General features: G+C 36.5%; 1 protein-coding gene across 7 annotated transcripts in view; it reads right to left on the reverse strand.

Moving 5' to 3' along the window:
• The window catches only part of FAM13A (family with sequence similarity 13 member A), a 351,485-nt gene that overhangs the window by 70,758 nt on the left and 261,793 nt on the right, over nt 1–18,934 (reverse strand). For 5 of the 7 annotated variants that reach the window (XM_064584794.1, XM_045880762.3, XM_045880760.3 and 2 more), the window contains one exon: nt 16,604–16,645. The exons of the other annotated variants lie outside the window; for them this stretch is intronic. In XM_064584794.1, coding sequence (XP_064440864.1) covers nt 16,604–16,645 — 42 coding nt within the window. The remainder of the gene's footprint in view (nt 1–16,603; nt 16,646–18,934) is intronic. 7 annotated transcript variants of the gene reach the window in all.

The following is an 18,934-nucleotide window of genomic DNA, read 5'->3' on the forward strand; positions in this document are numbered from 1 at the left end:
ACCCTCCTTCAGCGTCTTTTTATTTACCCAAAATATTAGTATAATGCCACTGACTGCCTTCCTGCTACCAACTCCACCCATTCCCTGCTCTCCCCAGCCCAAATCTCTTCCCTCCTCGTCCACTCCCTCCAGACCTGCAGACAGAAGCAACTTTCTAAAACTGCTCAGAACAGGCAGACAGCAGCAGGGGACAGAGAACAAGGAACAACACTGGTTTCTACAAAACTATTTCTTTCTTTTTTAAAATATATTTTTTAAAAAGATTTTACTTATTTATTTCAGAGAGAGAGCATAAGCGGGGGGAAGGGTGGAAGAAGCAGGCTCCCCGCTGAGCAGGGAGCCCTACGTGGGGCTCGATCCCAGGACCCTGAGATCATGACCTGAGCTGACGGCAGACACTTAACTGACCGAGCCACTCAGGCGTCCCCACACAACTATTTCTAAGCCACCTTTCTTCCTGAGTTCCTCAAGATGGAGAATCCTTCAAGATCTATGTTTCATCGCAACACCTAATTTATGGCCCCTTTATTGAGCACTTATAAAGTTCCTCTACTTTTCTATTTCCTCCAAAGCCTGAATTCCTTCAAAAGCATTACAAAGTAGTCAACCTAACGTGGAACAATGAACTTATAGAACATTATCTGATAAGCACCCTCCGGAACTTCACCCCTCTTGCCTGCCCCCTGTGTTCATATAACCACAATGAGGTCGAGGCCGGCAGCAATTTTAGCAGTTTCTCAGTCTGCCCTCCCATGGTTAGTCAGCTTCTAAATCAAGATTCAAAAGTCTGTTTAAATGTCTATGCTTGTCACACTACAGTTTTACCTAATAGATATAATAGTTCCCTTTTCTCCTCCTTCTTTGTAGAAAACACCTGAAGAAAATGACAGGTGTTAATGACCGAGGCTGATGGCTGCCTTTCAATCACCCCAAACATCCTTGGATATACCATGCAATTTTGAACATAGGAACATTTTTTAAAAATCATCTGTTGGGTTTTTCTCCCATGTATGTGGGTATTTCATCTCTTTCCACTCAGAATCTAAGTACCTCAAGGGATTGTATGATATCTCTCTTTTTCTTTCATTATACTCTCTGCCACTATCATAACCACCATCAGACCCAGCCTAGCACTCATTATCCCAGAGGTGATCAACAGACACTCACTCTTTAGCCCAGAGAATTTCCTTAAAAAGAGCTATTGCTGTCTGTCATGGCCACAAACCACAGCCAAATCCCAGAAGAGACACATAAAATAATGCTATTGTTCACAAGGGAAACTGATGAGAAAAACCTTAATGAATGAGTAAATAAGCAAATGAACAAATACACTCTAATGCTTACTGAGTCCTTACTATGTTTCAGACACTGTGTCAAGTATTTTGTACATATATTTTCTTGTTTGCTATTTACAGTAACCCATGAGGTAGGTACTATTGTTTTCTCAATTTTCAGTTGAAGAGGTTAGAGGTTAAGTAACTTGCCCACAGCGACAGAGCCAAGAAGTAGATGAGCTGGAACTTGAACCAAGAAAGTTTTAGCTCAGTCTAAGCTCTTAATCACTACACTAGACATTCAATCCATCACTCACTAGAAGAAAATCTCACTAGAATCATCTTTGTAGATGGAGGCTTGGATTTGGTGTTTTACTTTGCTTTTAATCACAACCATTTTTCTCATCTGCCTCACAATGCCTGTTATTCACAGTGGTTCCCAGATTACATAACCAATAATATATCCTTTGCTGTTCTCTGTCCTTAACTGGAACAGGCAGTCCCTGCTTTTGATGCTTTGTGGCTCACCCTCTGTAAAGTCAACACTGTGTAATTAACTCCTGTATTTCACTTCTCAATGTAGTTACACAGCCTCAGTTTTGGGAGCAGAGCCGCTTTCAATCACCCCAAACATCCTTGGATATACCGTGGAATTTTGAACATAGGAACATTTTTTTAAAATCATCTGACAGAGAAAGAGAAAGAGCAAGAGAGGTAACACAAGCAGGGGGAGTGGGAGAGGGAGAAGCAGGCTTCCCGCCGATCAGGGAGCCCGATGGGGGGCTCGATCCCAGGACTCTGGGATCATGACCTGAGCTGAAGGCAGTTGCTTAACCAACTGAGCCACCCAGGCGCCTCCCTTCTACACACTTTTGACCTGAACTTCCTTTTGCTTATTAAAGCACACACTGATATTTTTATGTTTCTTTTGGGGAAGTTGGGCAGCAGGACACAAAAAGAAAGGCGAGGAAGAAAGAGACAAGAAAATGACATCAAGTAGAAACAGGTTCTGAGATTACTAACTCTACATTGGTGCTTCTCAAATCCTAAGGCATATCTGAATCATCCAGGATCTTGTTCGCACACAGACTCCGATTCAGTAGGTCTAGGTCTCCGGAAGGGGAAGCTGAGATTCTGCCTTTCTAACAAATTCTACAGTGATTCTGATGCTGTTGATTTGTGGAAGACACTGATTAGCAAAGCGGTAATTCCCTGCAACTAAGATTCTTCAAGACTTCAATTACTTAGATATCACAATAGCTATTTTTAAACATTCTAATCTACGTAATGAGGGTATGCACTGGAAAACTTATGCTAGCGTAAGTGAATAAAAGGCAACACATCAAAATTTCCCTCATAGCTTAAAGAAAAATGACCTAAGCCTTCTAAATCAGTCTTTTTTTTTTTTTTTTTAAGATTTTATCTATTTATTTGACAAAGAGAGCACAAGCGGGGAGGAGGGGCAGAAGGAGAGGGAGAAGCAGACTCCCCGCTAAGCAGGGAGCCCGACATGGGGCTCAATCCCAGGACCCTGGGATCGTGACCTGAGCTTAAAGGCAGAAGCTTAACTGAGCCATTTTCAGAATGCAAAATAAATAGATCAATGACAAAAGCAAGGAATTAAATCATATTCAATTTTGCTAATATATTGATCTTAGGTCAAATTTATGATAATTTATACTTTTATGTTTCTCTAATAGGCCTTTAGAATTTTTGGTATACTTAACGTGTCCATATTTTCATGTTTTTTAAGCAGAATTTCTCTAAAGAAAGTATTCTGAGAAGTGAACATGTTCCATTGGGAATCAGAAAAGAGAAGTTCTGGTCTTGGCTCTGCAGTTAATTAGCTGAAATCATAGATTGCTGGTTAGCCTGGCTGCTTTGGATAGGTTTCTTCATACCGAAAATAAAAGGCTTGGCTAGTGATCCCTGTGGTTTTCTTTTCTTTTCTTTTTTTTTTAAGATTTTATTTCTTTATTTGAGAGAGAGAGAATGAGAGAGAGCACATGAGAGGGGTTAGGGTCAGAGGGAGAAGCAGACCCTTGCCGAGCAGGGAGCCTGATGCGGGACTCGATCCAGGGACTCCAGGACCATGACCTAAGCCGAAGGCAGTCGCTTAACCAACTGAGCCACCCAGGCGCCCCCCCTGTGGTTTTCTTTTAGCTCTAAAAGTTTACTGCCCTGAAGTTTAAATCACTACAAAAGATTATAATTGCATAATATATTATGACAGTTTCAGTCATAGTTATGGTTTATTAAACACCAATATGGCTTTGGTCAGGTATCCAGCCACCTGTATAGTTCCTGTGGGATGTGCTTAATAACTCACCAATAACAAGATTTCTAAGAATATTTAATGACAGACATAGGGGTTATTTCCATAGCTATAATTCACTCATGAAGGTAATTCTAAGAAAATGACAAAAGGGCAACAAGCAAATAAGCTAAAGTGAGAGATACAGACTTCCTTCGTCTACATGGAACTTGTTTTTTATCCTCTGCAGAAAGCGAAGAAAAATGATTTTTTTCAGAGCCCTTGACTGATTTGCTAACAAAGTTTCTTACTTATGCAATATAAACACTTGAATATGGAAGGGATCATCTCCCAATGTTGTAAAGCAAGTATTCAAAACTGAAAAAAATAAGCCTCTATGCAGACTCCAGAACTATGGTCAATTTCATTACCCAAGCCTACTGTGAGTGATGATGCAACCACATCCGCTATGGGTATAGTCTTTTAAAACAGATTCTAAGCCTACTCTGCAATATATTCTATGACATACTTAAATATATTTAGTCTGTATCTCTATTAACAAAACCCAAACTGCATTTCTGGAAGCTGAATATGCTCAACAATATTAGTCTATAAATTTGCATGTGATAAGATGCACAGAATGCCTGTTGACAAGTGATTCTTTAATTAGATCTCTTGACTTGAAATAAAGAAATCTACATATAAAAAGAAAGAAGTTTCAAATCTACTAAAATCCGACATCTTGAAAAAGCATGTGTTCTCTTTTTTTATACATTCTCTTACTTCAGTATGTTCTCTTCTGTGGTATACAAATATTATTGTGGTAAAGTATTATTGTTTCAATAGGAACTGTTAGGTCGAACAGAATTATCCTTTTTTCCCCTCTAGAACACATTTAGTCAGTTTTTTCTTTTTAATGGGTAAGGATTTAAAAGACAATTATGTGATGTTTAATTCAGCCTAAGGATGAAGATCATGTAACTAATCATCAAAATAGCATGAAGCTCCTAATTTGTCTATTTAACAGAATACAATATTTTTAGTATTATTTTAAAATACTAAAAGTTAATATGCAGCATCAACACTATAAGATGAATCCAACGTTATTTCTTACAGTTGCATAACAGATTTCTTTTTTTTTTTTTTAAAGATTTTATTTATTTATTTGACAGAGAGAGACACAGAGAGGGAACACAAGCAAGGGAAGTGAGAGAGGGAGAAGCAGGCTCCTGGCCGAGCAGGGAGCCCGATGCGGGGCTCGATCCCAGGACCCCAGGATCACGACCTGAGCCTAAGGCAGACGCTTAATGACTGAGCCACCCAGGTGCCCCGCATAACAGATTTCTAATTAAAACTTTTTCATTAAAACCCTGTCTTCCGTGGACAATGTCATACATTAAAAGAAATACACTTGGGGTGCCTGGGTGGCTCAGTCATTAAGCGCCTGCCTTAGGCTCAGGTCATGATCCCAGGGGAAAAAAAAAAAAAGAAATACACTTGATTTTCAGTATCCACTTTGTTTTAACTTTTAGCTATGATTATGATATACAGAAATTTAATGATGCATTTATAGGTATTCAAACTTTGACAAAAACTGTATTACCCTTTTGTGGTGGTATAGACAGTTTGGATCTAAAAAACCTCACATTCTGGTTTTAAATCAAATACTATGCATATAATACTGGAACATAAATTGAAAACATACTACATGGATATTAGTAGGAGGAAAATATTTATTCTCGTACTTTATCAAACCTCACACTTCATATTCCTTTAAGTATTAGGACTATTTTGAAGAAAAAAACTATCTTTCATTCCTACATTTTGATGATCTATTAAATATTTTCTTTTTTTTTTGAAAGATTTTATTTATTTGTTTGACAGAGAGAGACACAGCAAGAGAGGGAACACAAGCAGGGGAAGGGGGAGAGGGAGAAGCAGGCTTCCCGCCGAGCAGGGAGCCTGAAGTGGGGCTCAATCCCAGGACCCTGGGATCATGACCTGAGCTGAAGGCAGACACTTAATGACTAAGCCACCCAGGCGTCCCGGTTAAATATTTCCTAACAAATTAAATAGAGCCCATCAAAATATCAAAATACTCACCTTTTGTATAGCTTTTTGTTCAGGCCCTAATTATTGGAGTTTTCAGTTTTACATATTTAGCATGTTTTTGCATAAAAAGAAATTCAGAGTTTTAGTTTTTAGACTAAGGTCTTTGTAAAGCAAAATTCTGAATGAAATGAATAGTTCACTATATATACTCATTTATAGATGAGGAAATTGAGCTTCAAAGAGATCTAATATCTCATTCAAGTTTACACAGCTCTGATTCTATCTCATGTAATCTGGCTTCAGTGTGTGTCCTTAATAAGGACATAATCCTTATTCTCAAATAATGCTGCTATTCATATAAACCTTTGGCTATATATCTAGTTATTTTCTTAGAACAGATTACTCAAAGTACTTTTTTGGATTCAAATGGAATTCTCTTCTTTTCAAAATTTATACATTCCAGGAAACTTTTTATTTCTAGATTTTCATGTTTATTAGTATGAAATTGCAACAAGGAGTCTTTAATCTTTTATTTATTTTTTAAGATTTATTTATTTATTTGAGAGAGAGAGAGAGAGAGAAAGAGGGAGCAAGCGAGTGAGAAGGAAAGGGGGAGGGAGAGAGAATCTTAGGCAGACTCCTGAGTGTGGAGTGTGGAGCCCCATGAGGGGTTCAATCTCATGACCCTGAAATCAGGACCTGAGCTGAAATCAAGAGTCAGACTCTCAACCGACTGAGCCAGCAGTCTTTAATCTTTTAAGAATTACTATATCCCTTGACCACAAACTTCAATTCTGATTATTAGTTTTGTTGTTTTTTTTTCTTAAGTTCACCAGAGGTTTTTCTATTTTATAGTTTTCATTTTTATTCCCAAAGAACCAGTTTCTGGATTCAAACATCAGTTCTGCTCTTTTTTCTATTTATTATTATTAAAACCTTCTAAATTTCTAAGAGGTTGCTTTTCTTCTTTTATATCATTTCTTATTCTGATTGCATGGCTCATTTATTTTCATTCTTAAGAAGCTGAAGTCACCTCTTAAAAAGAGCTTAGATTCACAAATTTTGATATGTATGTTCCCCCTTTTTCTTATCAATAGTCTACACTAGTTTTTATTTCCTCTGAATTTTTTCCTCTCTTTAGGAGAGTTTTCATTGGTTGACTGGAAATTTTTTGGTATCAATTACACCATGGTTAGAATACATGACTGTTAAAATTTCTACTTTTTTTTTTTTTTAAGATTTTTTTTATTCATTTGAGAGAGAGAGCACAAGTGGTGGGGGGGATGAGGGGCAGAGGGAGAGGGACAAGCAGACTCTCTGCTGAGCAGGGAGCCCGATGTGGGGCTCGATCCCAGGACCCCAGCATCACAATCCAAGCCAAAGGCAGATGCTTAACCGACTGAGCAACCCAGGCACCCCTAAAATTTCTACTCTTCAAGAATTTCCAGATACAGCTGAATAATTCTTTAGAAAGTAGCAGGAAGTTTTGTGCTCTACTTATAGGGTGCAAAGTTTAGTATGTAATGCTCATTCATTTTATTTATTTATTTATTTTATTATTTAATTTTTTTTATTCTTATGTTAATCCCCATACATTACATCATTAGTTCTAGATGAAGTGTTCCATGATTCATTGTTTGTGCATAACACCCAGTGCTCCATGCAGAACGTGCCCTCCTCAATACCCACCACCAGGCCAACCCATCCTCCCACCCCCCTCCCCTCTAGAACCCTCAGTTTGTTTTTCAGAGTCCATCGTCTCTCATGGTTCATCCACCCCTCCGATTTCCCCTGCTTCATTCTTCCCCTCCCGCTACCTTCTTTTTTTTTTTCTTAACATATATTGCATTATTGGTTTCAGAGGTACAGATCTGAGATTCAACAGTCTTGCACAATTCACAGCGCTTACCAGAGCACATACCCTCCTCAGTGTCTATCACCCAGTCACCCCCTCCCTCCCACCCTAACCCCCACTCCAACAACACTCAGTTTGTTTCATGCGATTAAGAATTCCTCATATCAGTGAGATCATATGATACATGTCTTTCTCTTTTTGACTTATTTCACTCAACATAATACCCTCCAGTTCCATCCACGTCGTTGCAAATGGCAAGATCTCATTCCTTTTGATGGCTGCATAATATTCCATTGTATATATATATACCACATCTTCTTTATCCATTCATCTGTCGATGGACATCTTGGCAATGCTCATTCATTTTAAATCTCATTGATTATATAAAATTCTCAGGGTTATTTATTTTGTAAATTTTATTAAACAAATATAATTGTATGTATAAGTTCTATGCTTCAAGTGTGTTTGTTTATTCTTCTTCACTTAAGAGTTTAAATTTCTATCATTTGGAAGGCAGCTATGCTCACCACTATACCACCAACGCCAGCTTTTAAATTTCTATCATTTGAAGCTGTGCTATTTTACACACGCTAATTTATAGCCTTTATGGGTTTAGTCCATATTAAATAAAGTCCAGGTTTGTCCTGTTTCACAAATTTGGCACTGAACTCTAGTTGTCCTGGTATTGATATTGCCCTCTCTGCTTTCCTTTTGTTCACATTTATCAGATATAAATTCTAAATTTTTATTATTAACCTTTCTGTGCCATTTTGTTTCAGGTATGGCTCTTTGGGGCAAAATATAGCTCAAGTTTTGTTTTGTTTTGTAATTTTAGTTTTTATCAAAGAATTTGACCATTTATATTTATTGTCATAGTTGATGTATTTATTCTAGTTTTGTGTTTTTGCTTTATGTTTTCTAATTTGGGAGCTTCCGTTTCCTATGATTTCTGTCTTTCCTTTTATCTTCTGAGGAGATTTACATTATAGAAGTCTTATACAATTTTCTACTAGTGATTGCTTCTTACACCCATATATCTCTAATTATTAAAACTAAAACAAAACCCCCCAAAATAAACAAAAAAACTCAAAACTCTTGACTCCTGCTTCTATTCTCCTACCTTCCATGCAAGATAAGAAATTCAGAATTTTATTACTTTCTTTGTCCCTCCACCAATGAGTCTAATTGGTTTCTACCACTTAATTAAAAAAATTTCTTTTAAAATTCACCTCTCAGCTGGGCATAAACTTTGATTTCTACTTATTCATATTAGTATGTTTTTTTCCTTAGAATCATAATTTTTAGGTTGACTTTCTAATCTTTGACCTTCATATCTAGCATTATTTCTATCAGTTTTTTCTTACCCTTTGCTCTTCATTTTGGAGGAGCTTCTCAAGTTTCTTTCTCATCATGTACTTGATTTATTTTTAATAATTTCTGCTCTTTACTGTTTACCACACACTGCTAATACATTTCTAGGCTCTCTTTTTCCTCCTTATTTCAGCTATTCTTCTATGTCTCTAAACTTGTAACTGTAAACCTATTCTGCCCTTCAGAGAGGGTTGGTTATGTCCTTGAGCATTTTTTGGAAGAAGACTAGTAATACTACTTTTCAAGTTTTCTTCTGAATCATGTAAAAAGAAATTCTCTGAAATCTGTTTTTACACTGAGTCCTCAGGGTAAGTCATCCTTTCTCTTAGTTTGTAATTTCTCTTTATAGGTCCCAAATAATTCTTTGTGTTCTGTGGTTCTTAAGGAGAATCCATCAATCCAGGCAGGGTCATTACCAACACCCTGGGTGGGTAGATTGTTCCCTTGTTTATTTCATCATCCTTTGGCTGTGGGCAGATGCCTGCTCATGAGTTTAGATTTTAAGAGCCAATATATGAGTCTGCCCTAGAACAATCTGTGACGCATAAATAGGTGCACTTGCTATTTGGTCCAATTTTCTGACTAAGCTGGAGAATGAGGAATAAATTTGTACTTTGTTTTTGTACAGTGTACTCTTGAAAGCACGCATTATGTCCAGTAATCTTCCTTCCTTTTTTATCATCTCAAATGCTTTAAGTGACTGAGTATCCCAGGGGGATAGCTTTGTATACTAAATGTGCTAGTCTTTGAATAGATGTTGACATACAGAAGCTAATGGGGGCACAGAGGTGAAAAAGAATATGCGGTTCAGCTCTGAATGGTTCAGAAAGTAACTTTCTGTTTAGTAGGGGGAATGTCACTCACTTTTCTGGTTGGTGCAGTAGACAGAGGAAGGAATCCAATTTAGTTCCCCCCCCCGCCCCCGCTTCTTTCTCTCTTTGTGGCCATCTGTATTGTTTAGATGGTGGAACATGATGTCTATAAGGTGATAATATGTTTCTCAGCCCATCCCAGTGATGTGACCTTTGATATATGGGTTTATCATTGTTACAAAGCTGTCTCTAGTTTTTGTCTTTGATATCATCATTAGAATTTAAATGAGAAGCTGGGAGTAGTTACATTAGGTAGAGCTGGCCTTTTACTTGTTTAAATTAAAGGTTTACATTTTATTCAAATCTGAAGTTCTTATAAACAGAAGTCTATAGGAAGTCAGGGAGACTGAAGAACGAAACAAGAGCTCTAGATAGAATGGCCATAAAGGTGTCATTTCCTGTGAGTCAGTTTTTCCTTTACTTTATCATGCTGAAGAAAAACATGAAGAGAAGCATAAAAAACATAAAAATTTACATAATTTATCAGTATAGCCTAAACAATATGCTTAACATTTTAATTAACATTGATGGAATTAAACTCAGAATCTATACTTGTCTCTAGTAACAAATTTGACTAGCTCAGATATCAAGAACTCAATAGTGAATCCCTAGAGAATTATATGATGAACATTAGCTAAGTTTATTACCATTCTTCAGTATAAAATACTTATATTAGTGGTCTGGTTTAGTGATTTTCAGCTAGGGGTATGCATGAAAATCTCTTATGTGACACTTTTTTTCCCCTCAAAATTCTGGTGGCAAAACACACATAAAATTTACTATTTAAACCATTTCTTAGTTCAGTGGCATTGAGCATATATTGTGAATTCATTCCATTCATCTCCAAAACTCTTTTCATTTTATAAAACTGAAACCCTGTACCTATTAAACAGTAACTCCCAATTCTCCCCATCCCCCCAGCCCCTAGCAACCACCATTCTGCTCTGTCTCTGTGAATTAGACTATATTGTACTTCACATAAGGGGGATCATACAGATGTCTTTTTGTGACTAGCTTATTTCATTTGGCATAAATGTCCTCAAGGTTCACCCACGTCATGTCTATCAGAAGTTCCCTTCTTTTTAAGGCTGAATCAGACTACACTGTGTATATAAACTGCATTTTATTTATCCATTTATCCACTGATGGACACTTGGGTTGCAACCACCTTTTGACTATTACAAGTAATGCTGCTATGAACACGGATGTACAAATATCTCTTTGGGACCCTGTGACCCTGTTTTCAGTTTCTCTTCAGCTTTGCCAACGCTTGTTGTTTTTATTTTTCAAAGCAGCCATCCTATTGGGTGTGCGGTGATATCTCATTATAGTTTTAATTTGCATTTCCCTGATGATTACTGATGTTCAGCATCTTTTCATGTGCTTATTGGCCATTTGTACAACTTCTTTGGAGAAATGTCTGTTCAAGTTCTTTTCCCATTTTAAAAATCATTTTGTTGTTGTTGTTGATTTTTTGGAGTTCTCTATATATTCTGGATATTAATCCCTTATCAGATAAATGATTTGTAAATATTTTCCCCCATTCTCCCTTTCCTTTCTGTTGATAGTCTTTTATTTTTTTGATCTGTAAAATTAAAAAAAAAATTCATGAAGTCCAATTTGTCTATGTTTTCTTTTGTTTCCTGTGTCTTTGGTGTCATACCTAAGAAATCGCTGCCAAATTCAAGGCTGGGTAGCTTTTGCCTGATGTTTTCCTTTAAGAGTTCTTATAGATTTAGTTCTTATCTTTAGGCCTTTGATCTTTTTTGAGTTAATTCTTGCATATGATATTAGGTGAGGGGCCAACTCCATGCTTTTGCATGTGAATATCCTGTTTTCCCAGCACTTATTGTAGAAAAGACTATCTCATGATAGTTATTGAAAATATGGATACCCAACACCACTCAAAGCTCAGGATCTTGGCCAGTGAGACCCCAGAACCTTTAAAGTATACAAAGTATGTATCATAGTGATGGTGTTATCAAAAAACAGAACATAACAAGTGTTAAGAAAAATATGGAGCAATTGGATTCATACATTAGTGGAAATGCACTTAGAAAGGGTTAAGATAGAAAATTGTATGCTATGTGTATTTGTCACAATTTAAAAAATAATTAAAAAATGGTTAAAATGATATATTTTATGTTATTTATATTTTGTTATTTATATCTACCCTCCCACCCCCCAAAAAAGAGCTCCAAAGAAGTTGTACAAATGGCCAAAGAGATGATGTGCTTCCTCAGTTTAGAAACACTGTTCTAGTAAAAAAGGACAAGGGAAACAAATAATTTTAATATATAGTTATTTGTGTCTGGAGACACCCAAATATCTAGTTGACTTTATTATCTGGGGGGGAAAAAAAGTAGATAATCAAGTAAATAGCCTGCTTATTTGTTGCACTTGTTAGTCTACAACAAATATAATGCCTGATATATTGCACTTTTCAAAACTACCCCATCTGATGAGACATTTTTACCTCAAAATGATAGTTGAGAAAACATACAATAGAGTTAAGAAGAAAAAGAACTATTAAAAAATTTAATAAAGTATGAAAAAAAATCATAAACCTACAAATTCTAGCACAAGTTGTTTGGAAAAGTAATCCCCAAAGAGGTAACTAAAAATGATCTATAAGAACTTTTCTACATATCAGGATAGGAGTTGTATGATACAGTTTTCAGAATCCATCTAATGTCAGGTAATGCTTTAATCTCATTTTATCCAAAGCTAAATTTTTCTTCCACGTAAATCTATAGTTAAAAGACTTTCATAAATTAATGATTCCTGGTTTCAAGGAATAAAAATATTAAAATACTAAAGAATGAGTTTCTATTCCAAAAGCTTATTTAGATATAAATCTATCTGATGTTCCTGATACAGGAAAATTAGAAAACACATACTGACACTGACCGTAAGCAATTCCAAATCTGTTAAAATAGTAATTTAGCTTCCATTTGTACCTGGAGTATTAAAACTTGGGCTGAAATTGATAAAGACTGTCAATTTCAGAGTTTCAATGGAGCACAAAATGAGAAAGAAAAAGCAGAGGAAGATTAGCCCAGTTGCTAAGACGTAGGTGTTAGGTGAGTAAGGAGCCACCATTCAGAGGCCAGGTGAGCTGTTTAGAGCCTAGTGAATAAGACTGGTTACAGGTATGTAGCTCCCGAAGCACATTTAGGATTTTGATGAAGCACAAGGAGAGATGGGCCTTATATAGAGGCTATATCTATGTATCATCCATATATACAAACTATATGTATAATCCCAGAATCTTTTAAGAAGGAATTCAAGAGTAGAAGTTGGATGGGATGAGGGCAGGATCTGAACCCGGCCATAAGGAATGTGAAGGTAGTAGAGGTGAGATGGGCGTCAATAGAGGTGCGGAGGAATGTAGAGTAGGGATTGAGAGCCTCAGTCCCAGTGGAAATAAACACAGAAATCAAAATCCAAATTTGCAGATACTGAAGACCCAGACAACTAAAAGTAGAACTAGCAACAGATCCTAGCCAGGTCAGACTGGATGACAGGCAAAAGAATTCAGACAATAACAGGCTGGATGGGGCACGGAACGCATATAGCAAGCTGCTCATCTGAGCAACTGAGGTAGGGGTGCTTTTCTGGGAGTCCAGCAGAGAGCACGAGAGCCCAGGATATGGACATCCTTGCCAAGAATGTTCTTCACCTGAAGTTTGCAGGTTCTTGTTAATTTTGTAGCAATCTTGCTAAGGGTTTCGCGTAACTTGATCTTCCCTTTCATTTCCTTAATCACTTCAACAGGGTGGGTAATCTCTAATGAGCATCTGGGGAACAATGACACCTACTGTTTGAGCTACTGTAGCTGCAGTCATCCTGCCACATGAGACGCAGCAGTACAGATTTGTAGCTACTGTTTCTTTCCTTTGCCAAAAAAAAAAAAACAAAAAAAAGACAAATGGTTCTGGTGAGTTAGGCTAGGGTGGAGAAGTGCTGAAATTACAGAAAACAGAGTTCTTATCACAGAAGATATTTAATCTAGAATGAGAATATATGAGTGCACGTCTATTTATAACAGTCCTACCTTACTACAGAAAAAATTGAAGGCAACTGAAATGTACAGTAGACTACCATGTGGCTCAGCCATGAGTGTTTCTAACAGAGAATCGTAATCACAGAAACTGGAATTCTACAAGGTGAAAAGTAGAGCAAGGTAACAATTGAAATGGCCTCTCTGGGTCCCAGTTCCTGCATCCCACTTGCCTTCCCTTAGCCATAGAAAGGGTCTGGAACCTCCACTAGTGCACTGTAGGTCCTCTGCATGCTCTCCATCTCTATACTGCACATACAGACTCTACCTTCATTATAAATAATGCACCTTGTCTCCACTCCAAGAGCTGGATGCTTGTCTGATGTCCTGTATCTGAATTACTTTATGGATCATCTCTTCTCCTCCCTCTGACACTGGAGCCCTGCTTTGCTCTTATCTTCTGTTTTGATCTGGTCTTCCTGAAGACTGCCCACTCCCAGACCTGCAGACACTGAGTTTTGCTGTTCTACCTCATGCTGGACCTTTCAGAATAAACCACCAACTGAATATCCCACCACTGACCAGCTGTCCCATCCCCATCCCCTCTGCCTGGCTGCCTGTGGCTGGATCTACTTCTGGTGAGTACCCAGCTCAGCTAATGTGTCTCATCTCTTGTTTGGATCTTTCCTCTCTGTCTCCTCCTGCCCCCCCAAAAAGCCAAAAACCAAAACCCCAAAAAACCTTGACCAGTCAACACTGTCAAAATATAATACATAGCACTCAATATTCAATATTCCTAGTCAGGAAAGATATCATTTTACAGCTACCAATCACTTTTTACTTTTCAAAGCCCCAGGAAATATTATTTCAGATTTTAAAGAGCCAATTTAGTTTTTTGTCATGTTGACAAATTGTTATGAAATTCATGAGTCTTGCAGTAACTGCCCTTTCTGAGAATTGTAGGAAGGGAATCTATTTAATAAAGTAGGAGAGAAAGGAACGGAAGACAAAGAGGCTACAGAAATGAAAGTATATTTAAAACATTTAAGCACTCATTTGTTCTCACTAGAGGTAGTGCAAAAAAGTGCGCTAGTTTATAAATTAAATTGTCAGTGGACATGTTATGTTTCTAGTTCAAAAATCTGGAAGAACTTTAATCATAGTTAATAATCATGTATTCTTTCTTTCACTTAAATTCTGTATGTTAGAATAACCCAAGAAGAGTTAATCTCAAAGCCACCATGCAAATAATTTGAAAACAAAAAAAGCTCCTTCCAAACAGATTCATATTTTACTAATAGATTCTCCCTACTTCATGTCAAGCAGATAATAAAAAAAAAGTTAAATTAACTTGTACCAACTTACTTCTTACATAATTTCTAAGACTATCATAGAATGTTATTCAGAAAAAGAAACTACATTTGACATTTTAATTTCAGGACAAATAATAATTATTTTTTCATTTATGAAATAGCTCCACTTACTTAAAATTTCCTAAGGAGTGTCTGCTGGTAACTTCCTTTTTCTGTAACTTTACCTCTCCTATACATGTGGGCTAGTATGCACATTCATTCTTTTTTCCTACTTTCATAATATTTTAGTTTTTATGACTTAACATTGAAAAGTCAAGTAGCTTCTACCAAGAGTTACGGTAAATACATTTTCTTTACATTCTTTAACTTTCATTTTGCAAGTACAGAATTTCTTTTTCAAGATACATTATTAGTCTAAATAATTTAAAAAATCATATTAGAAAATACAATTATGTGTCTCTTAAGGTCTTAAGACTTATAAACCCATTTTTCCCATCAGCTTTTTAAAATTGTTAAAAAAATAAAATTCAATACTATGTAAAACAGACTGATGTTATTCAGAGGAATAAAAATAAGACAGAGGACAGTTCTCATTTGTTGGCATGATCTGGTGCTGTAGTCTTCTGCACCGTGTAAAACTTAATTTCCATTAATACAGGAGAATCATTTGTTTGATATTACTGTGTGTATTTACACAATGAGTACCGGAGTCACCATGCACTCAGCAACAACATCCTCATGTGTTTATAGCAGTTGTGTGGTTGAGGTAGCCTACAAACCAGAATATGCTGATTTGGTCGGCAGGAAACCAAAGTGAATCAAACGGACCTCCATGTTGTCTCAAACTAAAACCTCAAATGTTCTCTTTTGCCACAATGTGATTATGCAATATGCTTTGAGTTGCTGAAGGGTGGAACAGTACTGAAAAGCAGTTACTTGGCTAAGACTAAAGTCCTATGACACATTTCTGAACTACTGTTGGTTGAATTAAAGCTTAACTCTAACTCTGGGACTGTTACAACAAATCAGATTCAGACATAAACTACGTATCACAGATTCTGACATTCCTTTTAAAAAAGTAGATTTCAAAATTGAGGAAAGAGTTAACATCTACTCTGAATTCTGTAAACTCACCTGTTTTAATAGTTGTTACTCTGGCTTCATAAGCTTTAGAAAATAACCCCAAACCCCATGAACTTGCTGAATACTTAGTTTCACACTCCACTACTATATAGAAAATGATCTAACATAGCTGAAGCTTTGTGCTCACCCCCCCCCACCCGCATATATGCATGGAAGAGAATTTTTAAGATGTAGGTAACAGCGCAATCATTAGGCAGTTTCTGAAATTAAAATGGCTACCTTGACATTTCTGAATTTAAAACAAAATATCTTATTGTAATCTTTTTAGCTCTATTAAATTTAAGATTTCTTAAACCAAAGAGAAAAAAAACACAGCATGAACAATATGATGAAGGGTTCCAATAAGCTTAGCTGGGCCACCGTGTAGAATATTCTATTGAAAAGAATTAAAATGGGCCAATAAACTCAAAGAAACCCTACCCCTCTTCCATTCTCTGTAATAGAACAACAAAAATCAAATAAATACCTCAAATAGAAAGGTGACATAGGTCTTTCATCTTCCTGTGAACTAAAAGGAAAATAAATTTTGTATTAATTTCTGTTAATATTTTAACATATCAATTTTACTAAAACTCTGTTCTTCCTGTCAGAAATTTTATTTTGACACATTAGAGCTAATCTCACGATGGAGTAAAGTTAGTAAAACATACTCTACCTTGGACCTAGCCAAGGTCAATTACTTCTTCATGGGAGACCATCAAGAGAGGTTTCTCTCAAGATTAGCCTCAGGCAAAAGTAAGTCAACGTCACACTTTCAAGAGCTTTTTACTACCTTATTTCTACAAGCCTCATCCAAGTTCCATATACTATACATAAACCCTTAAAATGATTGCATACTTAATTATCTCAATAAAGTTAATTATAGCTCATTACCACGATGATGAAAGTAAGAAACAGCCAACAAAATATTCCTGTTAAGTGTGAACCACTTCAGGAAGGATGTCCTAGCAATGAGAGACATATCAGTAAACACTACTCTTGCTCTTTGTTCTCTGTAGTTACTTTAAGTATTAACAAGTATGGATAACATGTAAGGACATAAATGAAATTATAGAAATAGTTTACAGTCTTCAACCCACACAATAGTTTACATTCTTCAAAAACAATATGAAGCTTATATAAAAGTATTTTTAAAAATGTAAGATATATACAATATTTTTTTTCCCTTTAACATGTGTTTTTCTTTTGACAAATGACTTCAAAGCAAAGACTGAGTCTCTTTCCCTTAGTGTCTGCTGGAGGTCTTTGAACTTTTTTGATCATGCATTCATAAAATTTGCTTTTAAACAGCACTCCCCTCAGTATATGACTAAGTATCGACATCTACTAATTACATGCATCATTAAACGGATAAAAGTAGAAATATAAACTATCGTTTACTTTTTAAAAGTAAAAAGAGGCTCTAATATTTTCTTCTTGTACCTCTGGTTAATCTTGTACATCACCTGGGGTGTCCACCACCTTTGGGGAAGCGACTAGATAACTTCAGCTTTCCCTCTCTCTTGGCTTTTTATTTTCTAAAGGATCATTGATGAAAAGAGAAAAGTTTGCTCAGTTGGTAATATCCTGGCAAAATCTTACTACACAGTTACACTGTAAAACCCATACACACAAACACACCTGTCCTACAAGTTGAAAAGGTCTTAACATTTTAGTTGGAAGATGGCACATAAACTATGACATACTATTTTTCATTCTTGCATGATTTTGGTTTCCAATTTCATTATAGTTTAGCTATTCTAATGTTTTTGTTGCCAAAGACTTTAAGAATGTGCCAATTCTTTCTAAGTGATGGGTAAATGATGGATCAGCTTTGTTATCGACTCTAATGTGGTTGGACTGAGGGCACAGCTTAGAGAGTCAGGTTGCAGAGCTGAAGAGTTAGGGGTGACATGTGGGAGATGTCCACCTGGAGCAGGGCTATTACAGGAGGGGACTACTTTAAGCGAAACTGGTACAAGGAGCTTACATAGTGGTTCCAAAAAATTCACTGAAAACCCTGAACAAAACAAATTATTAAAAATATTGGAATTGAGTTTCCTAATCAAGTATTCACTGTCAAAAAGTACTAATTGTGACCAGCACCATGCAAAAAGGCTGCAACTAAAAACCTCTAACGATTTTATTATTATAGGAACATTGCCTCCACGTGTTATAAAAGGGGCACTGTACTAAAAACTTTTATGCCCAGAACAGATCCTTAACTCTAACATGTAACAAATTTTAATGAAAATTAACAAGGGTACTTTAGTGAAGATTCAATTAGCAATATGGTTGGTTTCCTTAGAACTTAGAAGTGCTTTTGGGAGAAGAGTTAGATGGTGCAGAGTTCTAAACACAGCTGTTCATATGTTTTGGCTAATGTTTATTTTGTGTGCGTGTGCTAATTTTCTTTGTAGCAAACAGAGGCAATTAAAATCAATCCTTTCTTCTTTTACATCTTTTCTCCCTCACACATTTATTCATTAGCCAGGTGCTACTTACTGGGGGCTCCGACATTAATTAACTCATGTAAATCCTCATCAAAACCCTTTCTGGTACTTGCTCCTCAACTTGAGGTAAGTGGGCTCAGAGGGGGCACATAACAGATGCAGGTCACACAGCTAGTGATGTGTGAGTTATTGTATTACATGTTAGTCCATTTTTGTCCGTTACCGGCTTCCCTTCAGCCTTAAGCTATCAGAATATGGTGGGATGAACAGGTGAAGAAAATCGATGCGATGGCCAGTCAGCATTGCAGCAGCCCTCAGCAAGATCTCGTGGATTTTATATCCCCCATGTCATGCTTCTGATTATA

The sequence above is a fragment of the Mirounga angustirostris genome, unplaced genomic scaffold (genome assembly GCF_029215605.1).
Source record: "Mirounga angustirostris isolate CCGP_5_RB_7025 unplaced genomic scaffold, mMirAng1.0.hap1 SCAF_2, whole genome shotgun sequence".
NCBI classification, from domain to species: Eukaryota; Metazoa; Chordata; class Mammalia; order Carnivora; family Phocidae; genus Mirounga; species Mirounga angustirostris.